The 22,202-nt window shown below is 44.0% G+C and overlaps 1 protein-coding gene across 3 annotated transcripts; it reads right to left on the bottom strand.

Moving 5' to 3' along the window:
- Positions 1 to 10,788: 10,788 nt before the first annotated feature.
- LOC130284082 (pejvakin-like) lies at positions 10,789 to 20,324 on the bottom strand. 3 transcript variants are annotated; one of them, XM_056534064.1, is made up of 5 exons: positions 20,240 to 20,324; positions 17,400 to 17,541; positions 15,584 to 15,701; positions 12,806 to 12,916; positions 10,789 to 11,680 (listed from the first exon to the last, which is right to left on the bottom strand). In XM_056534064.1, the coding sequence occupies exons 1-5, from the start codon at positions 20,245 to 20,247 to the stop codon at positions 11,379 to 11,381; spliced, it is 681 nt and encodes a 226-aa protein (XP_056390039.1). In that variant the 5' UTR covers positions 20,248 to 20,324; the 3' UTR covers positions 10,789 to 11,378. The 3 variants fall into 3 exon arrangements, with proteins under 3 accessions (XP_056390039.1, XP_056390040.1, XP_056390041.1); XM_056534065.1 differs by lacking the exon at positions 20,240 to 20,324 and adding an exon at positions 20,100 to 20,231; XM_056534066.1 differs by lacking the exon at positions 20,240 to 20,324 and adding an exon at positions 17,934 to 17,998.
- Positions 20,325 to 22,202: the final 1,878 nt, after the last annotated feature.

The following is a 22,202-nucleotide window of genomic DNA, read 5'->3' as shown; positions in this document are numbered from 1 at the left end:
CTGGGCTCCTGAATAGTATACATGGGTACACTATGCACCCCAGTATTCTATACAGCTGGAGTAGGTAAGTAGTGATGCTCTGCACCCTGTATATGCTATATATCACTCCTTACACTCTGTGGACTGGGCGCTCTGCATCCGACCCATGGAGTGGTACCAGAAGGCAGTTAAAAAATTGCCACAGGATACAAAAATGATTGTTTCCACACACCAGCAAAAACGCAAGAAAAGAACGCAAGAAAAACTAAAAAAAAACGCATGAAAAAGCTGTATGGAATCCGAGCGTCAAAGCAATAGAACAAAAGAGATTTAGAACTTTGCACAAAATTTATCATGTGCCTTGCAATTGCACCAAATTTAGACAATCTACAAAAAACATGTACCTACAACAATGATAAATTTCCCCCAATGTATATGTGTGATTGTGTATATGTAGTAGAGCTGAGTGTGAGTGTGTGTATATGCAGTAGAGCTGAGTGAGTGTGTGTATATGTAGCAGGAGCTGAGTGTGTGATTGTGTATATGCAGCAGAGCTGAGTGTGTGATCAGGAATATGTAGCAGAGCTGAGTGTGTGGTTATGTAAATGCAGTAGAGTTGAGTGAGGGATTTTGTAAATGCAGCAGAGCTGACTGAGTGATCAGGTGTATGTAGTAGAGTTGAGTGTGTGCATGGTCATGCTTATACATAATCACACATTCAGCTCTGCTCCATACACATGCCGCACACTAATTTCTGCTACATGTACATGATCACACACTAAGCTCTGGTACATGTACACAGTGTTAACCAACCAGGGTACCCCCAGCTTTTGCAAAACTGCAACTCCCAGCATGTCAAGTTTTGCAACACTTGGAGACATTCTGGTTGGTAAACACTGATATAGAGGTAAGGGGACAGATTGTTCAGATTTTTTTTTGCGCCAAATTTTACATCCCAGAAAATTCTGGGGGAAACATCTCACAAAATATTCCATGTTTACTAGTGCCCAGTGATAACTGTATAAATAAAAGATTTCTGAGCTTAAATGTGAGTGCAGGTGCATTGACCAAGAAAAAAAAAAAAATATATATATATATATATATATATTAATACCATTTTTTAATAATAATTGTTTCTTTTTTTTTTTATAATTACTTAAATAACACCTTTTCCCCCAAAAACTAAGAAAAAAAAACCCAAAACAGTAAAACTACAACACAATTTCTGTGATTTTTAGTGTGAAATTTTTGATGTAAACTGGACTCTCACCCCTTTGAAAATATCATGTAAAGCAGAAAATATACATGGACACGCCCACTTTTACAAAACTGACATGAACAGTGTAAACCGCGGCACAAAGCTCTTTGAAAATGTGTTCGATACCTTTTGCGCCAAAATCTTGGCACAAAATTGATTTTTTTGTGCTGCTAAATTCTTTGAGAATCTCCCCTCTGTGTACTTTATAAATATTTATGATTTTACTATTGTGCAGAGTTTTGTTCGGCGCAAACTGCTGCTCCAGCACTTCTAGCTATGTGAGCAGTGCCGTGGAGGTAGAGAAGGAGTGCACGGTAGAGCCAGGGGGGTGTTTCCATATTTGCGCAAAATTTATCAAAGGACGTGCACAACTTTTGTACATTTTTGAGCAAGAGTGTTAGACAAGAGGTGTAAAGAGGCAGATCTGTGTCTACAATAGACCCTAATGAGAAATCTCCCCCAATGATTCTATAAACTGGCGGTCGATAATGAGTATACAGTTTATATACATTTTTTACATTTTTTGTGTAGAGTTCTTTTTTAAATATAATTTTTAATAAGAAAGAAATAAAATAAATATTTGAAAAGGTTCCCAATCTCAGTTTTCGTTACTCAATAAAAGAGATTTACACCATTTTATGAACAATATCATTTCCGTTGTATGTATATAAAGTATACAAAAAAGAAGGTTGCAGCAGCAGCTCTCTTGGTCAAAAAATAGAGGCTCTTAGCGCACTTTTTGATCAAAACGTGTCCCCATCCATTTTTTTTATGCTTTCATTTTCCCCCGGTTTATTATTATAATCATTATTACTATTATCTCTAATGTATTTGTATTATTTATAGCCATGTTATTGCCTTCACAGTCCACAGTCTGTTCTCCTACTTTATATTTTCGTTCTTTGTATTATTTAGCCCTGGGTCCGATGTTCAGCTTATTTTGTAAATCCCTCTATTAGCAGCGATCTGCGGTCATTTTGGGGAAGCTTGTCTTTCCTGCTAGAATTTTTTCGTGCACACATGCGCAGTATGAGTGACTGTGGCCATGTTTTCGTGGCCGCACACGCTTTATAATGTGAAAGCACGTTGCGTGCTCCATCACACGAGTGCCGCGGTGTCCAACGTCACTTCCGACCCAGCGGCAGGTGTGTTATTCCTTTTCTATTGGGTCACTATTATATAAATACCGTACCTGTAGCCATTATTTGCCGCCAATATTTTTAACATATATTGATATATATTTATTTAATTCCGTCTATTATGTACATTTCTAGAATCATGTTCTTTTATTAATAAAAAACATATATATTTTCATACATCGATTTGTACTTTATTTGGTGTCGGGGTTACAATGTGTTACGCTTTTGGCGTTTGTAGTTATATATTTAGAAGGGATAAGTTGCAATATATAGGGGAAAAAAAGAAACATGGGGGTTGGGGTGCAGGTGACTACTCCCAATGAAGCAGAGCTGTAGTGTTCTGATCAATCCGGGAGCTGTGTATTCTTCCCCCACCATCACTTTCCTCCTCCTCCTATTCTCAAAAATGAGGAATCCACCTGCCAGACTACCCAAATCTGTAGATAACGTTGGACTTTTTGTAAGAATTTTATTAATATTTATATTTGTATATTATTATATATTATATTTGTTTGTCTTCTATGTTATAAAGTGACGTTCCTTCCCACCCAAATACCCAGTCCTCCGTATAAAGTCACCGCGCCCCCCCCCCAAAAAAACACCCTACACCCAGAGTTTTCTATACCTTTATTTAATAATAAAAAGCTTATTTCATCCTATAAAACAAATGGATGTAAATGTCCATGTCTACACCTGTCCTCAGAGCAGTGACATTCCGTATGACATCACACATGTGACTTCACAAATGGTGATAGCTGGAAAAAGAGGTGCAGAGCCCCAGAGGCCTTATTCTGAGGACTGCAATCTAGCGAGCACTAGTGTTTCTATATTGTTTCCTTGCGCTTTTTATTTTATTTTATCATGATTCGAGGGGACCACATCAGCAGGGATGAGGTCAATTTGGCCTGTAGCATGTGCTGGACAGTTACCATCCTCCTGGGTTCCCTCTTCACCACCGGCCCGAGTTTCTGGTTTGAAATCACCAGCAACCAACCGAGCCGGAATATCACCTCCAGCCACCTGCAAGGGCAGAACGATACCATCAGAGATCTGCCCAGCTTGAATACTACCAGCAGCGACATGAAGTGTCCCATCTGGACGAGGACCAGGATCAGAAAGATCACCCCTGTCCTGGTGAGTAATCAAACCTCTGCCAGCAGCGACATGAAGTGTCCCATCTGGACCAGGACCAGGATCAGAAAGATCACCCCTGTCCTGGGGAGTAATGACACCACTGCCAGCAACGACGCGATCAACTGGGATTCCATTACCAACAACCTGCAGAGCGGGGCGGCCATCATCAAAAACTATCTTGGCTGGATCAGCACTTATGGTGACATGATCATCTGCCTGCTATGCTATATCCCCATCAATAACAACCTGCTGGACCGGTTCATAGATGCTGTTGACGACCTGATCTCGTTTGCTACTATCATCAGTGACCTGCTGTCCTGGATAGACACCACCACTGACTTGATCTTCTGGATCCCCACCATCACCAGCAGCTCCCTGCTTGCCTGGATGAACCCAGTCAATGAGTTTGTGACCTGGATTACCACCAACAGCACTATAGAGCTTCTTTACGTGATCTGTAACCCCACCGCCATCAGCTGGATCGGCTTCTTCAGTGACAGGCTCACCTGGATCGCCGTCACACTCCAGCTTCTGACGTGGGTTATGCCAAGGGGGATAGTGACCAGCATCACCGGACCGATGGACTATATTAACTCGGTCAGACAGTTCCTGGGACGGGTCACCGTTGCCATCCTAATTGTCAATATCCCCGAGATTAAAGGTGTCATTACCATCATCGCCAGTATACTATGGGTATTCACCACCAACCTGTATGTATGAACACTGGAAAAGATGAATAAACATTTTTATTAGACAAAAATTCCAATAGTTGTAATTATTGTTATAATAGACAAAGTAGGGAATTTATTATAAATCAGTGTTTTATATGTCAGTGAGAAACAAAAATATCTAGGAGTAAGGTGCCCCAAATGTATGAAGAGCCGCAGTTGAATATAGTTTCACATAACTACAACTCCCAGCATGCCCAGACAGCCAATAGCACTGCTCAGCCTCTGATTGGTGGAGCACTTTGTCGTACGGTAATAACTCAACTAACCCCTTCCCGCAGAATGCCTTATATAAACGGCGGATTGGGCAGGTCCTTCGCGCATTCCGCCGTGCGATGCGCGGCATCACATGGGTTAACTGGCAGAAGTCCCACTGTTACCAGCAGGAGACAACTTCTGCAAGCCCCCCCCCAGGACCATCTGTGGATGGTCCTAGTCAGCAATCACTGTGATTGATCCCTGTGGAACAATCACAGTGTCTTAGCTGACTGGGGGGGGTTAAAGTTCATTTCCCTTGGTCTGCCCACAGCGGCACATACCTGGGACCAGGACCGGCGGTAGGCACAAGTGGAGGAGGCAGCTGTGGCATCAGACACAGCAGTGAAGATCGCTGTAATGGGATCTTCCCTGCTGCTTCTAGGAGGCATTCTGGGAGTTGTAGTTTTGCAACATCTGGAGGGCCACAGTTTGGAGACCACTGTGTAGAGGTCTCCAATCTGTGCTCTTCCAGATGTTCCAAAACTACAACTCCCAGCATGCCCGGACTGCCCAGGCATGCTGGGAGTTGTAGTTTGGCAACATCTGAAGGGCCAGATGTTACAGAACTACAACTCCCAGCATGCCTGGACTGTCTGGGCATGCTTGGAGTAGTATTGCAACAACTAGAGGCACACTGGTTGGGAAGCATTGTCTGTTTCCTAACTCAGTGTTTCCCAACCCGTGTGCCTCCAGCTGTTGCAAAACTATAACTCCCAGAAAGCACTGACAGATCATGCATGCTGGGAGTTGTAGTTGAGCAACAGCTGGAGGCCCACGGGTTGCGAAACACTGAGTTAAGTAACAAACTCAGTGTTTTGCAACCAGTGTGCCTCCAGCTGTTGCATAACTACAACCCCCAGCATGCACGGACAGCCAAAGGGCATGCTGGGAGTTGTAGTCTTGCCCACCCCCCCATGTGTATGTACAGGGTACAGGGTACATTCACATGGGCGGGGGTTTACAGCAAGTTTCCTTGTTGTAAACCCCCGCCCTTGTTATGTGCCTTGAGGGGTGTAGATTTCAAAATAGTATGCCATGTGGGGGCTTTTCTGCTCTTCTGGCATAATAGGGGCTTCCTAAATGTGACATGCCCCCCAAAAACATTTCACTCTCCAAAATTCCATTGTTGCTCCTTCTCTTCTGAGCCCTCTACTGCGCCCTCCGAACACTATACACACACATATGAGGTATTTCCTTACTCAAGAGAAATTGAGTTTCACATTTGGGGGGATTTCTCTCCTTTTACCCCTTGTTGAAATTCAAAAACTGGGTCTACAAGAACATGTTAGTGTAAAAAATTGAGATTTTGAATTTTTTCCTTCACTTTGCTGCTATTCCTGTGAAACACCTAAAGGGTAAACAAACATTTTGAATGTCATTTTGAATACTTTGAGGGGTGCAGTTTTTATAATGGAGCCCTTTGTGGGGTATTTCTAATATGAAGGACATTCAAATCCACTTCAAAACTGACATGGTCTCTGAAAAATTCCGATTTTGAAAATTTTGTGAAAAATTGGAAAATTGATGCTGAACTCTGAAGCCCTCTGATGTCTTCCAAAAGTAAAAACCATGTCAACGTTATGATGCCAACATAATATATTGTATATAATATAATAATGTAAAGATATCTCCCGTATGATGCCAACATAAAGTAGACATATTGTATATGTGAATGAATATATCATTTATTTGGGATGTCTATTTTCCTTACAAGCAGAGAACTTCAAAGTTAGAAAAATGCAAACTTTTCAAATTTTTCAAAAAATTTGGGAATTTTTCACCAAGAAATGATGCAAGTATCGACAAAAATTTACCACCAGGATAAAGTAGAATTTGTCACGAAAAAACTATCTCGGAATCAAATTCATAAGTCCAAGCATCTCAGAGTTATTAATGCTTAAAGTGACAGTGGTCAGATCCTTAACCCCTTAAGGACACATGACGTTCTCATACGTCTCCATTTCCGAGTCCTTAAGGACACATGACGTATGAGAACGTCATGTGTTTTACCGGCCCCCCGCAACCATCTGGAGCGGAGCCGGTGCCCGATGCCTGCTGAAATCGTTCAGCAGGCATCGGGGCATATCGCCCAGGGGGGTCATTATGCCCCCCCATGTCGGCGATGGCCGCAGATCGCTGGACAATTCAGTCCAGCGATCTGCGGCGGATTCCGGGTCAATCGGGTCTCCAGTGACCCGGAATTATTGGCTGATCGGGGCCGTCAGAGACGGCCCTGAACAGCCAGAGCCAGCAGGGGTGAGGTGGCACTGGTGCCACCTCACGATCGCCCTGATTCGTCGGCCGGATTACCGGCCGACCAATCAGGGCGCCTGCTGCGGGTGTCACTCCCGCAACCCGCTCCGCCCCTCTTCCGGAGGACGTGAGCGGGTGCGGGACGTGCACCCCGGGTGCTGGGGACCCCGATCCCCGGCGCCCCTGTTGGGATCGGGGCCCCAGGAGCAGCGGCGGCGGCAGAGACGACGAGGGACTGACCTGTGCGGCGAGGATCGTTGGAGGTGAGTGACAGCCTCCTGCTGTTGCTTAGCAACAGTTCCCAGCATGCAAAAAGGGCATGCTGGGAGCTGTAGTTATGCAACAGCAGGAGGCAGACCACCACAACTCCCAGCATTCCCTTATGGGCATGCTGGGACTTGTAGTTTTGCAACAGCTGGAGGCACATTCTTTCTATGGAAAAGTGTACCTTCAGCTGTTGTGTAACTACAACTCCCAGCTTGCACAATCAGCTAAAGTGCATGCTGGGAGTTGTAGTGGTGCATCTGGTGGTTGCATAACTACAACTCCCAGCATGCCCGTTGGCTGTCGGTGACTGCTGAATGTTGTAGTTTTGCAACAGCTGAAGGCACACTGAGTTAAGTAGCAAACCAGTGTGTCGCCAGCTGTTGCATAACTACAATCCCCAGCATCCCCAGCCAAAGTAGTATGCCTCCAGCTGTTGCATAACTACAAGACCCAGCATGCCCTTCCGCTGTCCGTACATGCTGGGGGTTGGAGCTTTTGCAACAGCTGAAGGCACACTGGTTGCAAAACACTGAGTTTGTTACCAAACTCGGTGTTTCACAACCAGTGTGCCTCCAGCTGTTGCAATACTACAACTCCCAGCATGCACTGATAGACCGTACATGCTGGGAGTTGTAGTTTTGCAACAGCTGGATGTTCCCCCCCCCCCCCCAATGTGAATGTACAGGGTACACTCACATGGGCGGAGGATTACAGTAAGTATCCGGCTGCAAGTTTGAGGTGCGGCAAAATTTCTGCCGCAGCTCAAACTGCCAGCGAGAAACTACTGTGAACCCCCGCCCGTGCGACTCTACCCTAAAAACACTACACTAACACAAAATAAAATAAAAAGTAAAAAACACTACATATACACATACCCCTACACAGCCCCCCTCCCCTCCCCAATAAAAATGAAAAACGTCTGGTACGCCACTGTTTCCAAAACGGAGCCTCCAGCTTTTGCAAAACAACTACTCCCAGTATTGCCAGATAGCCGTTGACTGTCTAGGCATGCTGGGAGTTTTACAACAGCTGGAGGCACCCTGTTTGGGAATCACTGGCGTAGAATACCCCTATGTCCACCCCTATGCAAGTCCCTAATTTAGGCCTCAAATGCGCATGACGCTCTCACTTTGGAGCCCTGTCGTATTTCAAGGCAACAGTTTAGGGTCACATATGGGGTATCGCTGTACTCGGGAGAAATTGCCTAACAAATTTTGGGGGGTATTTTATGCTATTACCCTTTTTAAAAATGTAAAATTTTTGGGAAAACAAGCATTTTAGGTAAAAAAAAATATATATTTTTTTACATATGCAAAAGTCGTGAAACACCTGTAGGGTATTAAGGTTCAAACTACCCCTTGTTACGTTCCCCGAGGGGTCTAGTTTCCAAAATGGTATGCCATGTGTTTTTTTTTTTTTGCTGTCCTGGCACCATAGGGGCTTCCTAAATGCGGCATGCCCCCAGAGCAAAATTCGCTTTCAAAAAGAGGCCACTGCCACTAAGAAATACCACTACCACCAAGGGACGCTCTTGGTCTGCAAAAATGTTCAGGTAGGCGGTACATCCAGCAATATGCTAATGCCAGGTGCCAAGGTTTCCCAGCAGAACATTACCTTCATAGTGCATCTTGGTGCCATCTCTTCCCTAGGTAAGCAGCACAAAAACACTTGGTTTTCCACATAATGTAAAATAAAATGTGATCTATCAGACCAGGCCACCTTCCATTGCTTTGTGGTCTAGCTGTAATGCTCATATACAAACTGTAAGTACTTTTTGCGGTTAATATGCCTCAATATGGGCATTTAGCAAGGGCAACTTTGGTGGTCCACATTTGCTAGGTACAAGCCTACAAGCAAGATCCAGTATTTTGGAGATGCTCTGACTCATGTTGTCATCACAACTTGCCCTTTTACCATTGTTCCTGCTTCCAAAACCGTAACATCGAGAACTGACTCTTCACCTGCTGCCTAACATATCCCACCTCTTAAAGGGGTATTCCAGGATTTTTTTTTTATTTGATTATGCTACAGGGGCTGTAAAGTTAGTGTAGTTCATAATATAGTGTCTGTACCTGTGTGTGACGGTTTTCTCACAATTCTTTTGTGATTTTCAACCCAATATTTATTTCTATCAGCATCCAAAATTACTGTTGTCTCAGATTTTTCCCAGCTTGCAATGCGGCCGAGACCTGACTCACTAGCCAGCTGATGACAGGGAGCCTGTCTGCTTCAATGGGTGGAGGGATCAATCTGCAACTAATGCAACAGCTGGAGGCACCCTGATTGAAAACCACAGGTCTGCAGCTCATTTGTGTTTCACTGGGTGTGGGGGTGGCTGATGTGTGAGAAGGAGGAAAATAGAATTGTGGGATTTGTAGTCAAAAAAAGAAAAGTGAAACAGGAAATTCAAGTTCGCAAAAAGCTAGCCACAGTATTATGGGAATCTCACAACATATCCATTTAGCCCCAAGACAAGAGCAGATCCTTCCTAAGCATGGCCATTACTGTCTGCCAGGTACGTACTAAAATCACCTTATGGTGGAGAACCCCTTTAACAAGTGTCATTGTAAAGATAGGGTCACACACAGCGCATACGTAGCACATTTTACGCCGCTATAAATCTGACGGGCACCGTGAGATACGCTGCGCATTTTGCTATGAGCAGACACACAGGGCTTCCCTGCTGCAGCTCTGTGTGTGCAGTGAGATTTGGAGATGGGCCCTCCTCCGGATATTATTGCACACACAGGGCTGCGTTGGGGAAGCCCTGTGTGTCTGCTCATAGAAAAATGCGCAGCGTAATTCCTGCTCCCTGGCAGATTTCACAGCATGAATTATGCTGCGTATGCGGTATGTGTGACCCTACCCTAATCATGTACTGTTAGTGTTGTTATTTACTTTTAACATAAGAACTGATTGGGGTATACCCTAGCAGGGCATATGGACAGGGCTTATTGTAGTGAAACAATCCCTTTACATTTTGACACTGGGTAAATATTTACAATTTAAAAACCAAAATAAAAAACCAGTGAAAAATCCAGTTCTTCCATTTTCATCCCATTTTTATCCATGAATGAAAAACCTCCACAGGTAGACATTTTGTCTCCTGCCAGTGTCACCATTTATGCCAGTGTTTTCCAAACAGTGCATCTCCTGCTGTTGCAAAACTACAAGTCCCAGCATGCCTGGACAGCCATAGGCTGTCCGGGCATGCTGAGAGTTGTAGTTTTGCAACAACTGGAGACATAGTGGTTGGAAAACACTGCTCTATGCTTAAAGGGTTACTCCGGTGGAAAACATATATATTTTTTTTAAATCAACTGGTGCCAGAAAGTTAAACAGATTTGTAAATTACTTCTATTAAAAAATCTTTACCCTTCCAGTACTTTTAAGCAGCTGTATGCTACAGAGGAAATTTTTATTTTTTAATTTCTTTTTTGTCTTGTCCACAGTGCTCTCTGCTGACACCTCTGTCCATGTCAGGAACTGTCCAGAGCAGTATAGGTTTGCACTGGGGATTTTCTCCTGCTCTGGACAGTTCCTGATACGGGCATTAGGTGTCAGCAGAGAGCACTGTGGACAAGACAAAAAAGAAATTCAAAAAGAAAAGCATTTCCTCTGTAGCATACAGCTGTTAAAAAGTATTGGAAGGGTAAAGATTTTTTAATAGAAGTAATTTACAAATCTGTTTAACTTTCTGGGATCAGATGATTTAAAAAAAAATGTTTTCCTCGGGAGTACTCCTTTAATCGCACTGCAATGTACAAAAAAATAAAAAATAAACTGATGACCATCTATAGGGACAAAACTAATACACACAACCAGCACTGGCATACAGAAGGAGACCACCTCTCGTGGCCAGGTCTGCTTCTAATGCCAACTAGCAAGATCAACTCATGGAGTCTCCCTAATGTATGAATACAATGGGAGGCAGAGGCGTAGCTTGTAGCTTCTGGGCCCCGATGCAAAATCTGCAACAGGGCCCCATATGCCAAATATATTACTGGTCTCTAATGGGACAGATGTGCTTTGGGGCCCCCTGAGGAACCAGGGCCCCGGTGCGACCGCTACCTCTGCTACCTCCATAACTATAGGAGGTTCCTTTTACCATTTAGGATTTTGTTCTGCATCGAAACGCTGGCATTGTCTACTTCTTATTTTTTGTGATTAGTAGTTTATAAGTCCATTTGACACTGTTTGCTTATTGGCCGTCTGAATCATTGACCATTAAACAGTATAGTCACAGAGCACCTTGCATGGTTCAGTAGTCGAAGGAGTACTTTTTGCATATATGTGACGGGAGCTGTGGCACAGGTTCACCTGAGAATCGACATAGGGGCACAAACGTGTCACGTACAATGATCACTTCAGTCTTTTGTGCCACAGGTCAAAGCAAGGTACAGCATGCAGCCTGACGTACTTCTGGCCATTGGACGAGCACTCGAAGCTGCCATATACAGTCTCTCTTTTGGAGTTTCCCATCCCACACAGAGCGCAGGGTCCCTTGGAAATGTTATTGGTCAGGAGGATAACACGAGTGTGAGCGCCTTCTCGCATGTATGTGGTAGAAATGTCAGTCATGCTAGCAGACTTGTCATAGTAATCGGAAAAGATGTCATCCATGTAAGAATCTGCGTTAGCAATGATATCCATTGTTCTTTTTCCTGTACAAGAAAACAATTATTCATTTTAGGGTTACACACAGTACAAAGCAGCCATACCAGTAAATATTTGTGTAACCTTACAGGAAATTGTGTAGTGGGGGCTAGCCCATCCTAAATCTCAAACCCTATTACGCCCTTCTTGATCAGTGGGCAGACCCCATACAGGAACCTGTCCTTGTATCTCCTATAATGCCCTATACTCCCTACATGTTTCCTTTAGCAGTTAAGCTGAATTCATCAGGGGAGAATATATAGGTATCAAAGGTCTGTCCACCAGAATGTTACAGTCAATATATAATAAAACACTTCAGATGTTATAGGCAGAATGGGAGAACTACAAATACAAAAATGCACAACTATAGGTGTACAACATTAACAGATGTAATAACACTTGAAATACGACAACACTTTGTAAGGTGCAATCTCGGGATGCACAAATATATAGATAAACAGATATATGTATGCAGGTGTATTACCACTTTAAATGCCTACAGTGCACTGTACACTGGATATACAACCTCAAACTGCAAGAGTTTAAATGTGTAATATATGCAAAAAGTTAGATATGGAAATAATTTGCAATATATATGCTGTAGGATAAATGTGCAATAGATGTGCAATTACGACATTCCATTAAAGGGGTACTCCCCCCCCCCTAGACATCTTATCCCCTATGCAAAGGATAGGGGATAAGATGTTTGATCGTGGGGGTCCTGCTGCTGGGAACCCCCGTGTTCTCTTTTTCAGCACCCCCTGTCATCTGCTGCAAGGAGCGAAGGAACAGGGGCCGGAGAATTGTGATGTCATGGCCGCACCCCCTCATCATGTCACGGCCAGCCCCCTCAATACCTTTGGATAGGGGATAAGATGTCTAGGGGTGGAGTACCCCTTTAAACGTCCTTCCAGCAATCCCCAATAAATGCATAAGAGGATACATCCAGAGTATGTACAATGTTCAATGCATACAACTGTCCGGGCATGCTAAGAGTTGCAGTTTTGCAACAGCTGGAGGCACACTGGTTGGGAAACAATGATCTACATCCATCTGACTACAGGCTCTCAAGAGGGAGTAAAAAACATAGTCACTGACAGTGTCACGGCAAACTCCTGTGATTCTCATCTTACCGGTGAATAAGATGCCTGTTCGGTACAGGGTGTTCCGTATAGCGTTTAATGAAAACGATCTACTGGGCTCCTTCTCAAATCCTCCTTTTGAAGCAGATGAGACACAAAGCTCTAAAAAAAATTAGAAAACATGAGAATGATAAGTTTATTTTCCCTATCTGGACACCATCCAATCACCGACATTCAAATTTACATCAGAAAGAAGAAAAGATAGCTGCTTTTTTAGTGCTCCCCTGGCAGACAAAGTATTTTAAACAGTAACTAATGTCCGGACAAAGATCTTAAATAAATAAATAAATAAATTGTTTATTAAAGTCATGGACTTTATTCTCCAGTGACTTTAAATGGGCACTGTCAGATACAAAAACTTTTGATATGTTGTAAATCATGCAAAAACAATAAGTTTTGCAATTGCTTTCATTAGAAAATTTTCAGTATTTCATAATGAAAAAGGCAGTCAAACAACTGCCCCTCCGCCTGCTTGGACACATACTAGTCCTGTTGTGTCCATGCATCATCACCTATGTCATGGACACACTTCCTTGATTGACAGCTGTGAGTGCAGGGCTCAGAGCTGGAAGAACAATCCTCCCACTGTCAGTTTGTGTCCCGCTACTGTCAGTGAGGACAAGCTGGGAGTTGTAGTTTTGCTAATGCTAGGGGAGGTGTGAGCAGACAGCATACTGAAGGAGGAGGCGGAGACCTGCACAGTGAGGCCACGCCCCCTCCCTTTCAGAGGAATTCATACTAGTGAGCTAAATTAAAAGTGTGATAAAATAAATAAATTAAGGTGCTAGACACATAAAAATTAGATGTACATGGTCAGGATTAGGTACTGAGTGATATATTTTAAAACATTTTTTTTTTTGTTGGATCTGACGGGTACACTTTAACCCAATAGGCCTGCCGCAATTTTACATTTTTATGTTTTTGGTTTTTTCCTTCTCACCTTCTAATAGCCACAAATCAATTTGTAGGTCAAATAAGATTACAATGATACCCAATACAGTTTTTATTTTACTACCGTATATACTCGAGTATAAGCCGACCAAAATATAAGCCGAGGCCCCTAATTTCACCCCAAAAACCCAGGAAAAGTTATTGACTCGACTATAATCCTAGGGGGGGGGGAATACATCATCCCCCCCCCCATGTCCTCATCCAGACCCCCATCATCATCCAGACCCCCGTTATCATCCCCCCCCCCCATCATCATCACCGCCTGTCAATCCCGTCAGCCGTCGGCTGTCTGGGCATGCTGGGAGTTGTAGTTTTGAAATTTCTGGAGGTTCGCAGGTTGAAGACCACTGCAGCCTTTGTCATCATCCAGACCCCCCCCCCCCCTTTAGTTTTCTACTCACCTACCCTCGGTGGGAAGGAAGGGTGAGCTGGTCCGGGCCATCTATGCTGCAGGAACCATCCGGTGGGGAGGGTTAGTCGTTCCGGGCTGTCCATTTTCACCGGGGGGGCCCTCTTCTCCGTGATCCGGGCCTGCCCCGGACTAGTGACATTGCCTTGACGACGCACAGGGACGTTCATGCGCAGGGAGGCTGCGCATGAACGTCCATGTGCGGCATCGTCAAGGCAACGTCACTAGTCCGGGGCATGCAACGTCATTCCAGAGGTTTCAAAACTACAACTCCCAGCATGCAATGTCACTAGTCCGGGGCAGGCCCGGAGCGCGGAGAAGAGGGCCCTCCGTGTAAAAATGGACAGCCCGGAACAACTAACCCTCCCAACCGGACGGTCCCTGCAGCATAGATGGCCCGGACCAGCTCACCCTTTCTTCCCACCGAGGGGAGGTGAGTAGAAAACTAAAGGGGGGGTCTGGATGATGACGAAGGCCGCAGTGGTCTTCAACCTGCGGACCTTCAGAGGTTTCAAAACTACAGTTCCCAGCATGCGCGGACAGCCGATGGCTGTCCGGGCATGCTGGGAGTTCTAGTTTTGCAACCTCTGGAGGGAAGATCACTGAGAAGGGATTGACAGGCGGAGAGTTCACTCGAGTATAAGCCGAGGGGGGGGGGCGTTTTCAGCATGAAAAACCGTGCTGAAAAACTCTGCTTATACTCGAGTATATACAGTACTTGGTTAGTACCTTAATTTTTGGTTAGAAAATGAGTATGCTTAAACTTGTCCTCTTCTGACCTCTATAACACTTTTAGTTTTCCGTATACGGGGCGATATGAGGGCTCATTTTTAGCTTAGGGATCTGAAGTATTTATTGGTAGTATTTTTATAGTATATTGGTAGTATTTGATCACTAATTATAAAAAAAATTCTGGTATATGAAGTGACCAAAACTCAGCAATTCTAGACTTTGTTTACATTTTTTTTTGGCAGACTAGATGGGCCAAATGGTTCTTATCTGCCGACACATTCTATGTTTCTATATTTTGTGATGTCAACTTTTATTAGGGAATAGCAGCCATTTCTTACCGTCTTTTAGTAAGTCCTTTGAGGCGCTGGGCTTGCATGTACACCCTGTGTCCTCTAGTGGTTAATATGGCAGAGGAAGGCATACATTGCCGAAACGTGTCCTGTACTTAAAGATGTATTCCTACAAATAAAACTGAACTTATTGCATCATCTGGTGAGTGCCGGGATCCATTTCTTATCATATGGTTTGATGCAGGCGGTTGCCGGCTATACTGTATACAAGACGGATACTGATGTTGACAGCACAACACCCTGAGGTGAGTGTACTACATCCTTTGTACCCTCCTTGTAGTCTTCTTTTTCACATACACATAAGACATCAGAAAAGATGACACTTACCAAAGTGACCATCCAGATGAATGTACAGATCAAAGCTACTAAACGCTATGGTTGTGTGCGCGGGAAATACAATAGCTTTGTCGCGCCCTTTGTGGTTTTTCTCATCAATTATGTGAAACTGCAATTCAAAAGGAAACAAGAAATGTCATTAGTGAAGATAGGGAATATTTGATTACCCATCGAAAGATACAAATATTCCTTATTGGTCAGAACACGGGAAGTACTAACTCTATAGTGGACCTGTCAGCAGGAATTGGTGTAATTAAGCAAATGACCACATACTTTTTTTTTTTCATCTCCATAGTCCTTTCCAGTGCTAAGATACAAGACTTTTTGTTATTATGTAAATAAGATTCAAGTGCCCGGGGGGCATTCTTAATTACAGCAAGATTCCAATGAAATCCAGTCCATGTCCTTGTTATTACCAACCACAGCCTGCTTGCATTCGCCTACCCCATTTGACTGACTAGACAGAGGAAAGGCTATGGTCTGGACTTACATGGGCTCTTGTCGTGTTGAGGAACGCCCCCTGGGCACTTGAGCCCCATTTGCTTAATAACGAAAAATCAAGACTATGGATTATGTTTGCAATTTTTTTTTTGCCCAGTCAAACACCTGCCCTGTCTTTTTATTCCTTCTTGATGTGGTTATTGTGGTATTATGTGGTGGTGTGCATTATATAGACATTTTTTATTTGTCCTTGTTTTCTTCCTTTGTTTTTCTGTTAGTTTCATCACAAAACATGTGATTCTTTCATCATGACTCAAAGATTTCTACTTAAAAATTGTGGGCGGTGTTTGGGTAAATTTAGATAAACACTATAAAAAATGGCCACATACATGTACACGTTTTTTTTCCCAACCTATAGAACTACAAAATCCAGATAAAAAAGCTATGGCCAGAGCATGCAGTAAATTTTGAAAAACTGCCCTAAAATGTAAAAATGGCACTAAAATGTAAAAAAACACCTAAACAAAAGCACCAGGAAGGAATGGAATTTATATTTCCCTATTGACTCCCAGCTAATGCCTGGGCATTTTCCGCCCAAATACTGATTCCAAAAAATGAAGTATAATATTGGAGTAAATTATTGTAGTTTTATCTTTGGCCACTAGATGTCAGCACAACAAGCTATTGATCAGTAAGTTGAAGTATAACCATAGTCTTATGGCAGTGTTTTTCAGTGTGGGGGGGGGTATTTATGGAGCATTTTACTGGGTATATTTGTCACTATTAGAGATGAGCGAACTTACAGTAAATTCGATTCGTCACGAACTTCTCGGCTCGGCAGTTGCTGACTTATCCTGCATACATTAGTTCAGCTTTCAGGTGCTCTGGTGGGCTGGAGACTTTCTCCTAGGACTATATCCACCTTTTCCCACCGGAGCACCTGAAAGCTGAACTAATTTATGCAGACTAAAGTCATGAACTGCCGAGCCGAGAAGTTTGTGACGAATCAAATTTACTGTAAGTTCGCTCATCTCTAGTCACAATCTTTTGGCACGGTGCATTTTTTGCAACTTTTTGTGTGACTTTTCATTTACATGTGTTTTTTACGTGGTAGACGTGTTTGAGTTGTGTTTTTACAGTGGCCAGGGATTTATTATGTTCAACTTTTAAGTTTGTTGCATCTTTTGGCGCAAATCTACAATCAAAACTACAACTTCTAGCATGCCCGGACAGGCTTTTGCTGTTCTCCAGACATGCTGGGAGTTGTAGTGCCTTATGGTGTAAAGAAATCCACGTAGGGTTTCTAAATTCAGAGAAGACAATTTAGAAAGTTGTTCACAGAAAAGTGTGATATCTGCATACTTACCCTCATGGCTTCTCCCCACATACCAGCATGGACAGACAGAGAACACTGGCGAGTTGTCCGAATGCTCTCCATGACCACACATAGGATTTCCTTCCCATTTTCTCTTGATTGACGAACTAAACAGTGATCCAAGTCAATTGTCCTAAGAATAGAAAAATTCAAATGAGATTAAAAAGAAATGAATTGGTCAGCCAATACCTATTTGCTGCTAGACAGTGGAACAGCAGACAGGATGTTATTGTTAAATTAATAGACATGAATACAACTTAACTAAAGCCGTTGTCGTGACCCTGTACAACTGTTCCAGCTACCATTTGCCAGAAAGTTGCCGGGTAGACGATAGTCTAAAATTTAGCTTAATGCATAAAATGTGTATCAGGTCCTGGAAAGTTTGCAAAATGTATTATTCTGCATTTCACTTAATCTAATCTTAATCTAATGCATACACTGAAGTAACCAAAGTGTCAAGGGTTAATATTTCCTTCATTTATTTTACACAGTTGAATAGTGGTTCTGTCATATGCATCTCCCAACCTATCATTGCAGGAGATAGTCCTTAGTCCAACTTTTCTCTGCTGGGGCAATGGAGGGATATTATCCAGGGGCGGACTGGCCTATCGGGATACCAGGAAAATCCCCGATAGGCCGCCGCCCTGAGTCCTGACAAGTCACTGTGTTAGGCTGGGTTCACATCACGTTCAGTCTGGTCGGCTCATTTTTGCGCCGTATGCACTTTAACAACCAGACCTAAAACCGTGGTTGACCACAGTTTTATGTCCGGGGAAAAAGCGCATAGAGCACAAAAATGAGCCGACCGAACCGAACGTTTCACTCCGTCCGGCTCATTGAAATGAATTACATACGGGAGCGCATACGAAAGCATATGGGAGTGCGAGGTTTTAGCTCCCCCTGCCGTATGCGCTCCCGTATGGGAGAAAACGTGATGTGAACCCCGCCTTTAGTCTGTCAGCAGTGTCTGGACCTGTGTGCACCACAGCTGCAACATCACACACAGGTCTGAGGCTCCTGACAGGCTGATACAGTGAGCGGAAGTCCGGAGGTCTGGGGTACAGAGTCTGTAATGGGAGCTGTACAGACAGTACACTCCCCTCTACTCTCTGCCTCCTCACTGCTCCTGGCCCCTCCTCCTGTCCGCACACAGTGACTGCAGCTGCTCGGGGGAGGATCTACTATACTGGGTGAGAGGAAAAGGGAACCTAATGTTATTACTATGTAAGGGAAAGGGTGGGAGTCCTGTTATGTGGTGTGTGTGTGGGGGCCTGGTAAGGGGGAGACCTGTGATGGGGGGGGGGGGGCTGAAAAGGGGGACCTGTGATGGGGGGGCTGCAAAGGGGGGGGGGCAGTGATGATGGGGTCTGTAAATGGGGAACTGTGATGTTGGGGGGCTGCAAAGGGGGGACATGTGATGTGAGGGGCTGCAAAGGGGAGACCTGTGATATGATAGCTGCAAAGGGGGGATCTGTGATATGAGGGGCTGCAAAGGGGGGAACCTGTGATGTGTGGGGCTGCAAAGGGGGGACCTGTGATGATGGGGTCTGTAAAGGGGGGACCTGTGATGATGGGGTCTGCAAAGGGGGGACCTGTGATGTGAGGGGCTGCAAATGGGGGGGGGGGCAACCTGTGATGATGGGGTCTGTAAAGGGGGGACCTGTGATGATGGGGTCTGTAAAGGGGGGACCTGTGATGATGGGGTCTGCAAAGGGGGGACCTGTGATGTGAGGGGCTGAAAAGGGGGGACCTGTGAAGTGAGCGGCTGCAAAGGGGGACCTGTGAAGTGGGGGGCTGCAAAGGGGGTACCTGTGATGTGGGGGGCTGCAAAGGGGGGGACCTGTGATGTGGGGGGCTGCAAAGGGGGGACTTGTGATGTGGAGGGCTGTAAGGAGGGGGGCTGTAATGTTGGTGGGTGCTGGGGGAGAGGGGAGACCAGTTATGCGGAGGCTGGGTACGGGGGACCTGTGATATGAGGGGCTGAAGAGGGGATGTCTTTGATGTAGGGGGCTGGAGAGTGGGGACCTGTGATGAGGGGGGCTGGAGAGTGGGGACCTGTGATGAGGGGGGACCTGTAATGTCAGGTAGGGGGTAGGTTCTGGGAAGAGGAGACCTGCTGTTACTACTTTGTAAGGGAGGGGCACTTTGGCTCTCTTTTTTTTTTTCTTTTTTTGCACTTTTGGTTGTTTATTCACTATTTCTAAATCACTATATTTTTTAATTTCACTACAGTTAAGGGGAACCTGTTATCAGTTTTATGTTGCCCAATCAGCGGGCAGCATAAAACTGGCGCAGGCATCACGATCCCATGACACTCGATCATTCAAAGGAATCTTAGATTGTAAATGCCACCGAAACCGGTGATTTGTCCTCAGGGCGGGTCTCAGCAGGGCAGGTGACGCATCTCTCCCTGTATCAGTGGTCTCCAAACTGTGAATCTCCAGCTGTTGCTAAACTAAAACTCCCAGCGAAATGACAACTTCCAGCATGCACAGACCGTTGTTGGAATACCTAACAGTCCACAGTTTTGAGACCTAGGGGAGATTTATCAAAGCCTGTGCAAAGGAAATGTTGCCCAGCTGATTGGTGAGTGCTTCCAATAATGTTCTACTGTGAGACTGTTATGCTTACTGCCAGGGACGTGCACACATAGGGGTAAAAGGGGGCTGGAGCCCCTGCCCTTTTCCTCACCTGCCCCTCTAGTGCCCTCACAAAAGGAGCTACAGACTCAGGGTGACAGGTGCAGTAAAAAGGATCCATTGCTGGGGAGATTTGTATGTGGTTTAATGGAGGGTGCTGTGCCCTCCCTGCAGCAAGGGGGCGCCACTCACCCTGTCATTATCTGCCGTTTATCTGCTTCTCTCCACACGGAGGAGACAGGAGGAGAGGAGGCAGAGAAGCCCCGCCCACTGTCTGCCCGGCCACAACCAGCCTGTGCAGAGGGGGATGGAGCCCTTACTTACTGTAAGTAACTGAAAATATGTGTGTGTCTGTCTGTCTGTCTGTCTGTCTGTCGGAATATGCAAAGCCAGAATGCCTGCGGAGTGCTAAATGGCCTAACCTGAATCTCCGTTACACCTGAAGAGGTGTCCTCTCCCTGAGGAAAGTACTGACCCCTTTTAAGGCCTCTCACCACAGCCAAGCCAGATCACCCTGCTCTGTACTGACGAGGGGCAAAACAGCTGTCTGCAGATGGGTTGAAACTTCCCTTTTGGGGAGTAGTCTGGCTTGGCATATATCCCGTTCAGCTTTTTATATTCCTTAACACGAGCTTAGCTGATACCAGGGAACACTACCTGAAAAGGTTGTGTAATGAGCTGCTTTGCATATTCCCCTACCCAGAATGCCTGCGGAGTGCTAAATGGCCTAACCTGAATCTCCGTTACACCTGAAGAGGTGTCCTCTCCCTGAGGAAAGTACTGACCCCTTTTATGTATATAAATATATATATATATATATATATATATATATATATGTATGTGTGTGTGTATATGTATACATATATGTGTATCTTTATGTATGTGCCTGTGCAGAGAGGGATGGCTGGGGCCTTAGTGTGAGTGTGTATATATGAGTGACTGTATGTCCGTGTGTCTGTATGATGTGTGTGTATATATATATATATATATCTATATCATACAGACACACTGACATATACACACACACACACACACACATAGATTCACTTGCTCACACACACACACACACACACACATATATATATATAATGTGAGCAAGTGAATGTATGTATATGTGTGTATATATCTGTGAGTGAATGTATGTGTGTACCTGTATGTATGATGTGCTTATTGGCTATATCTTTTAGTATATATTCCATGTTGTATATATGTGTGTATATTACGTATGTACTGTATGTGTGTATATTACGTATGTACTGTATGTGTGTATATTACGTATGTACTGTATGTGTGTATATGACCTATGTACTGTATGTGTGTATATTACGTATGTACTGTATGTGTGTATATTACGTATGTACTGTATGTGTGTATATGACCTATGTACTGTATGTGTGTATATTACGTATGTACTGTATGTGTGTATATTACGTATGTACTGTATGTGTGTATATGACCTATGTACTGTATGTGTGTATATTACGTATGTACTGTATGTGTGTATATGACCTATGTACTGTATGTGTGTATATGACCTATGTACTGTATGTGTGTATATGACCTATGTACTGTATGTGTGTATATGACCTATGTACTGTATGTGTGTATATGACCTATGTACTGTATGTGTGTATATGACCTATGTACTGTATGTGTGTATATGACCTATGTACTGTATGTGTGTATATGACCTATGTACTGTATGTGTGTATATGACCTATGTACTGTATGTGTGTATATGACCTATGTACTGTATGTGTGTATATGACCTATGTACTGTATGTGTGTATATGACCTATGTACTGTATGTGTGTATATGACCTATGTACTGTATGTGTGTATATGACCTATGTACTGTATGTGTGTATATGACGTATGTACTGTATGTGTGTATACGTGTGTATATGACCTATGTACTGTATGTGTGTATATGACCTATGTACTGTATGTGTGTATATGACCTATGTACTGTATGTGTGTATATGACCTATGTACTGTATGTGTGTATATGACCTATGTACTGTATGTGTGTATATGACCTATGTACTGTATGTGTGTATATGACCTATGTACTGTATGTGTGTATATGACCTATGTACTGTATGTGTGTATACGTGTGTATATGACGTATGTACTGTATGTGTGTATATGACGT

This window comes from Hyla sarda, chromosome 8, assembly GCF_029499605.1.
Source record: "Hyla sarda isolate aHylSar1 chromosome 8, aHylSar1.hap1, whole genome shotgun sequence".
NCBI lineage: Eukaryota > Metazoa > Chordata > Amphibia > Anura > Hylidae > Hyla > Hyla sarda.
The sequence above is the reverse complement of the archived record's forward strand: the minus strand, read 5'-3'. Positions and strand labels throughout refer to the sequence as shown.

What these genes read in the sequence shown, in the direction of transcription:
- LOC130284082 (XM_056534064.1), bottom strand. An exon ending in TGTGGGGAGAAGCCATGAGG is followed by an intron (nt 15,702 to 17,399) that starts GTAAGTATGCAG and finishes TTTGAATTGCAG; the next exon opens with TTTCACATAATTGATGAGAA. An exon ending in AACAGGCATCTTATTCACCG is followed by an intron (nt 11,681 to 12,805) that starts GTAAGATGAGAA and finishes TTTCTTGTACAG; the next exon opens with GAAAAAGAACAATGGATATC.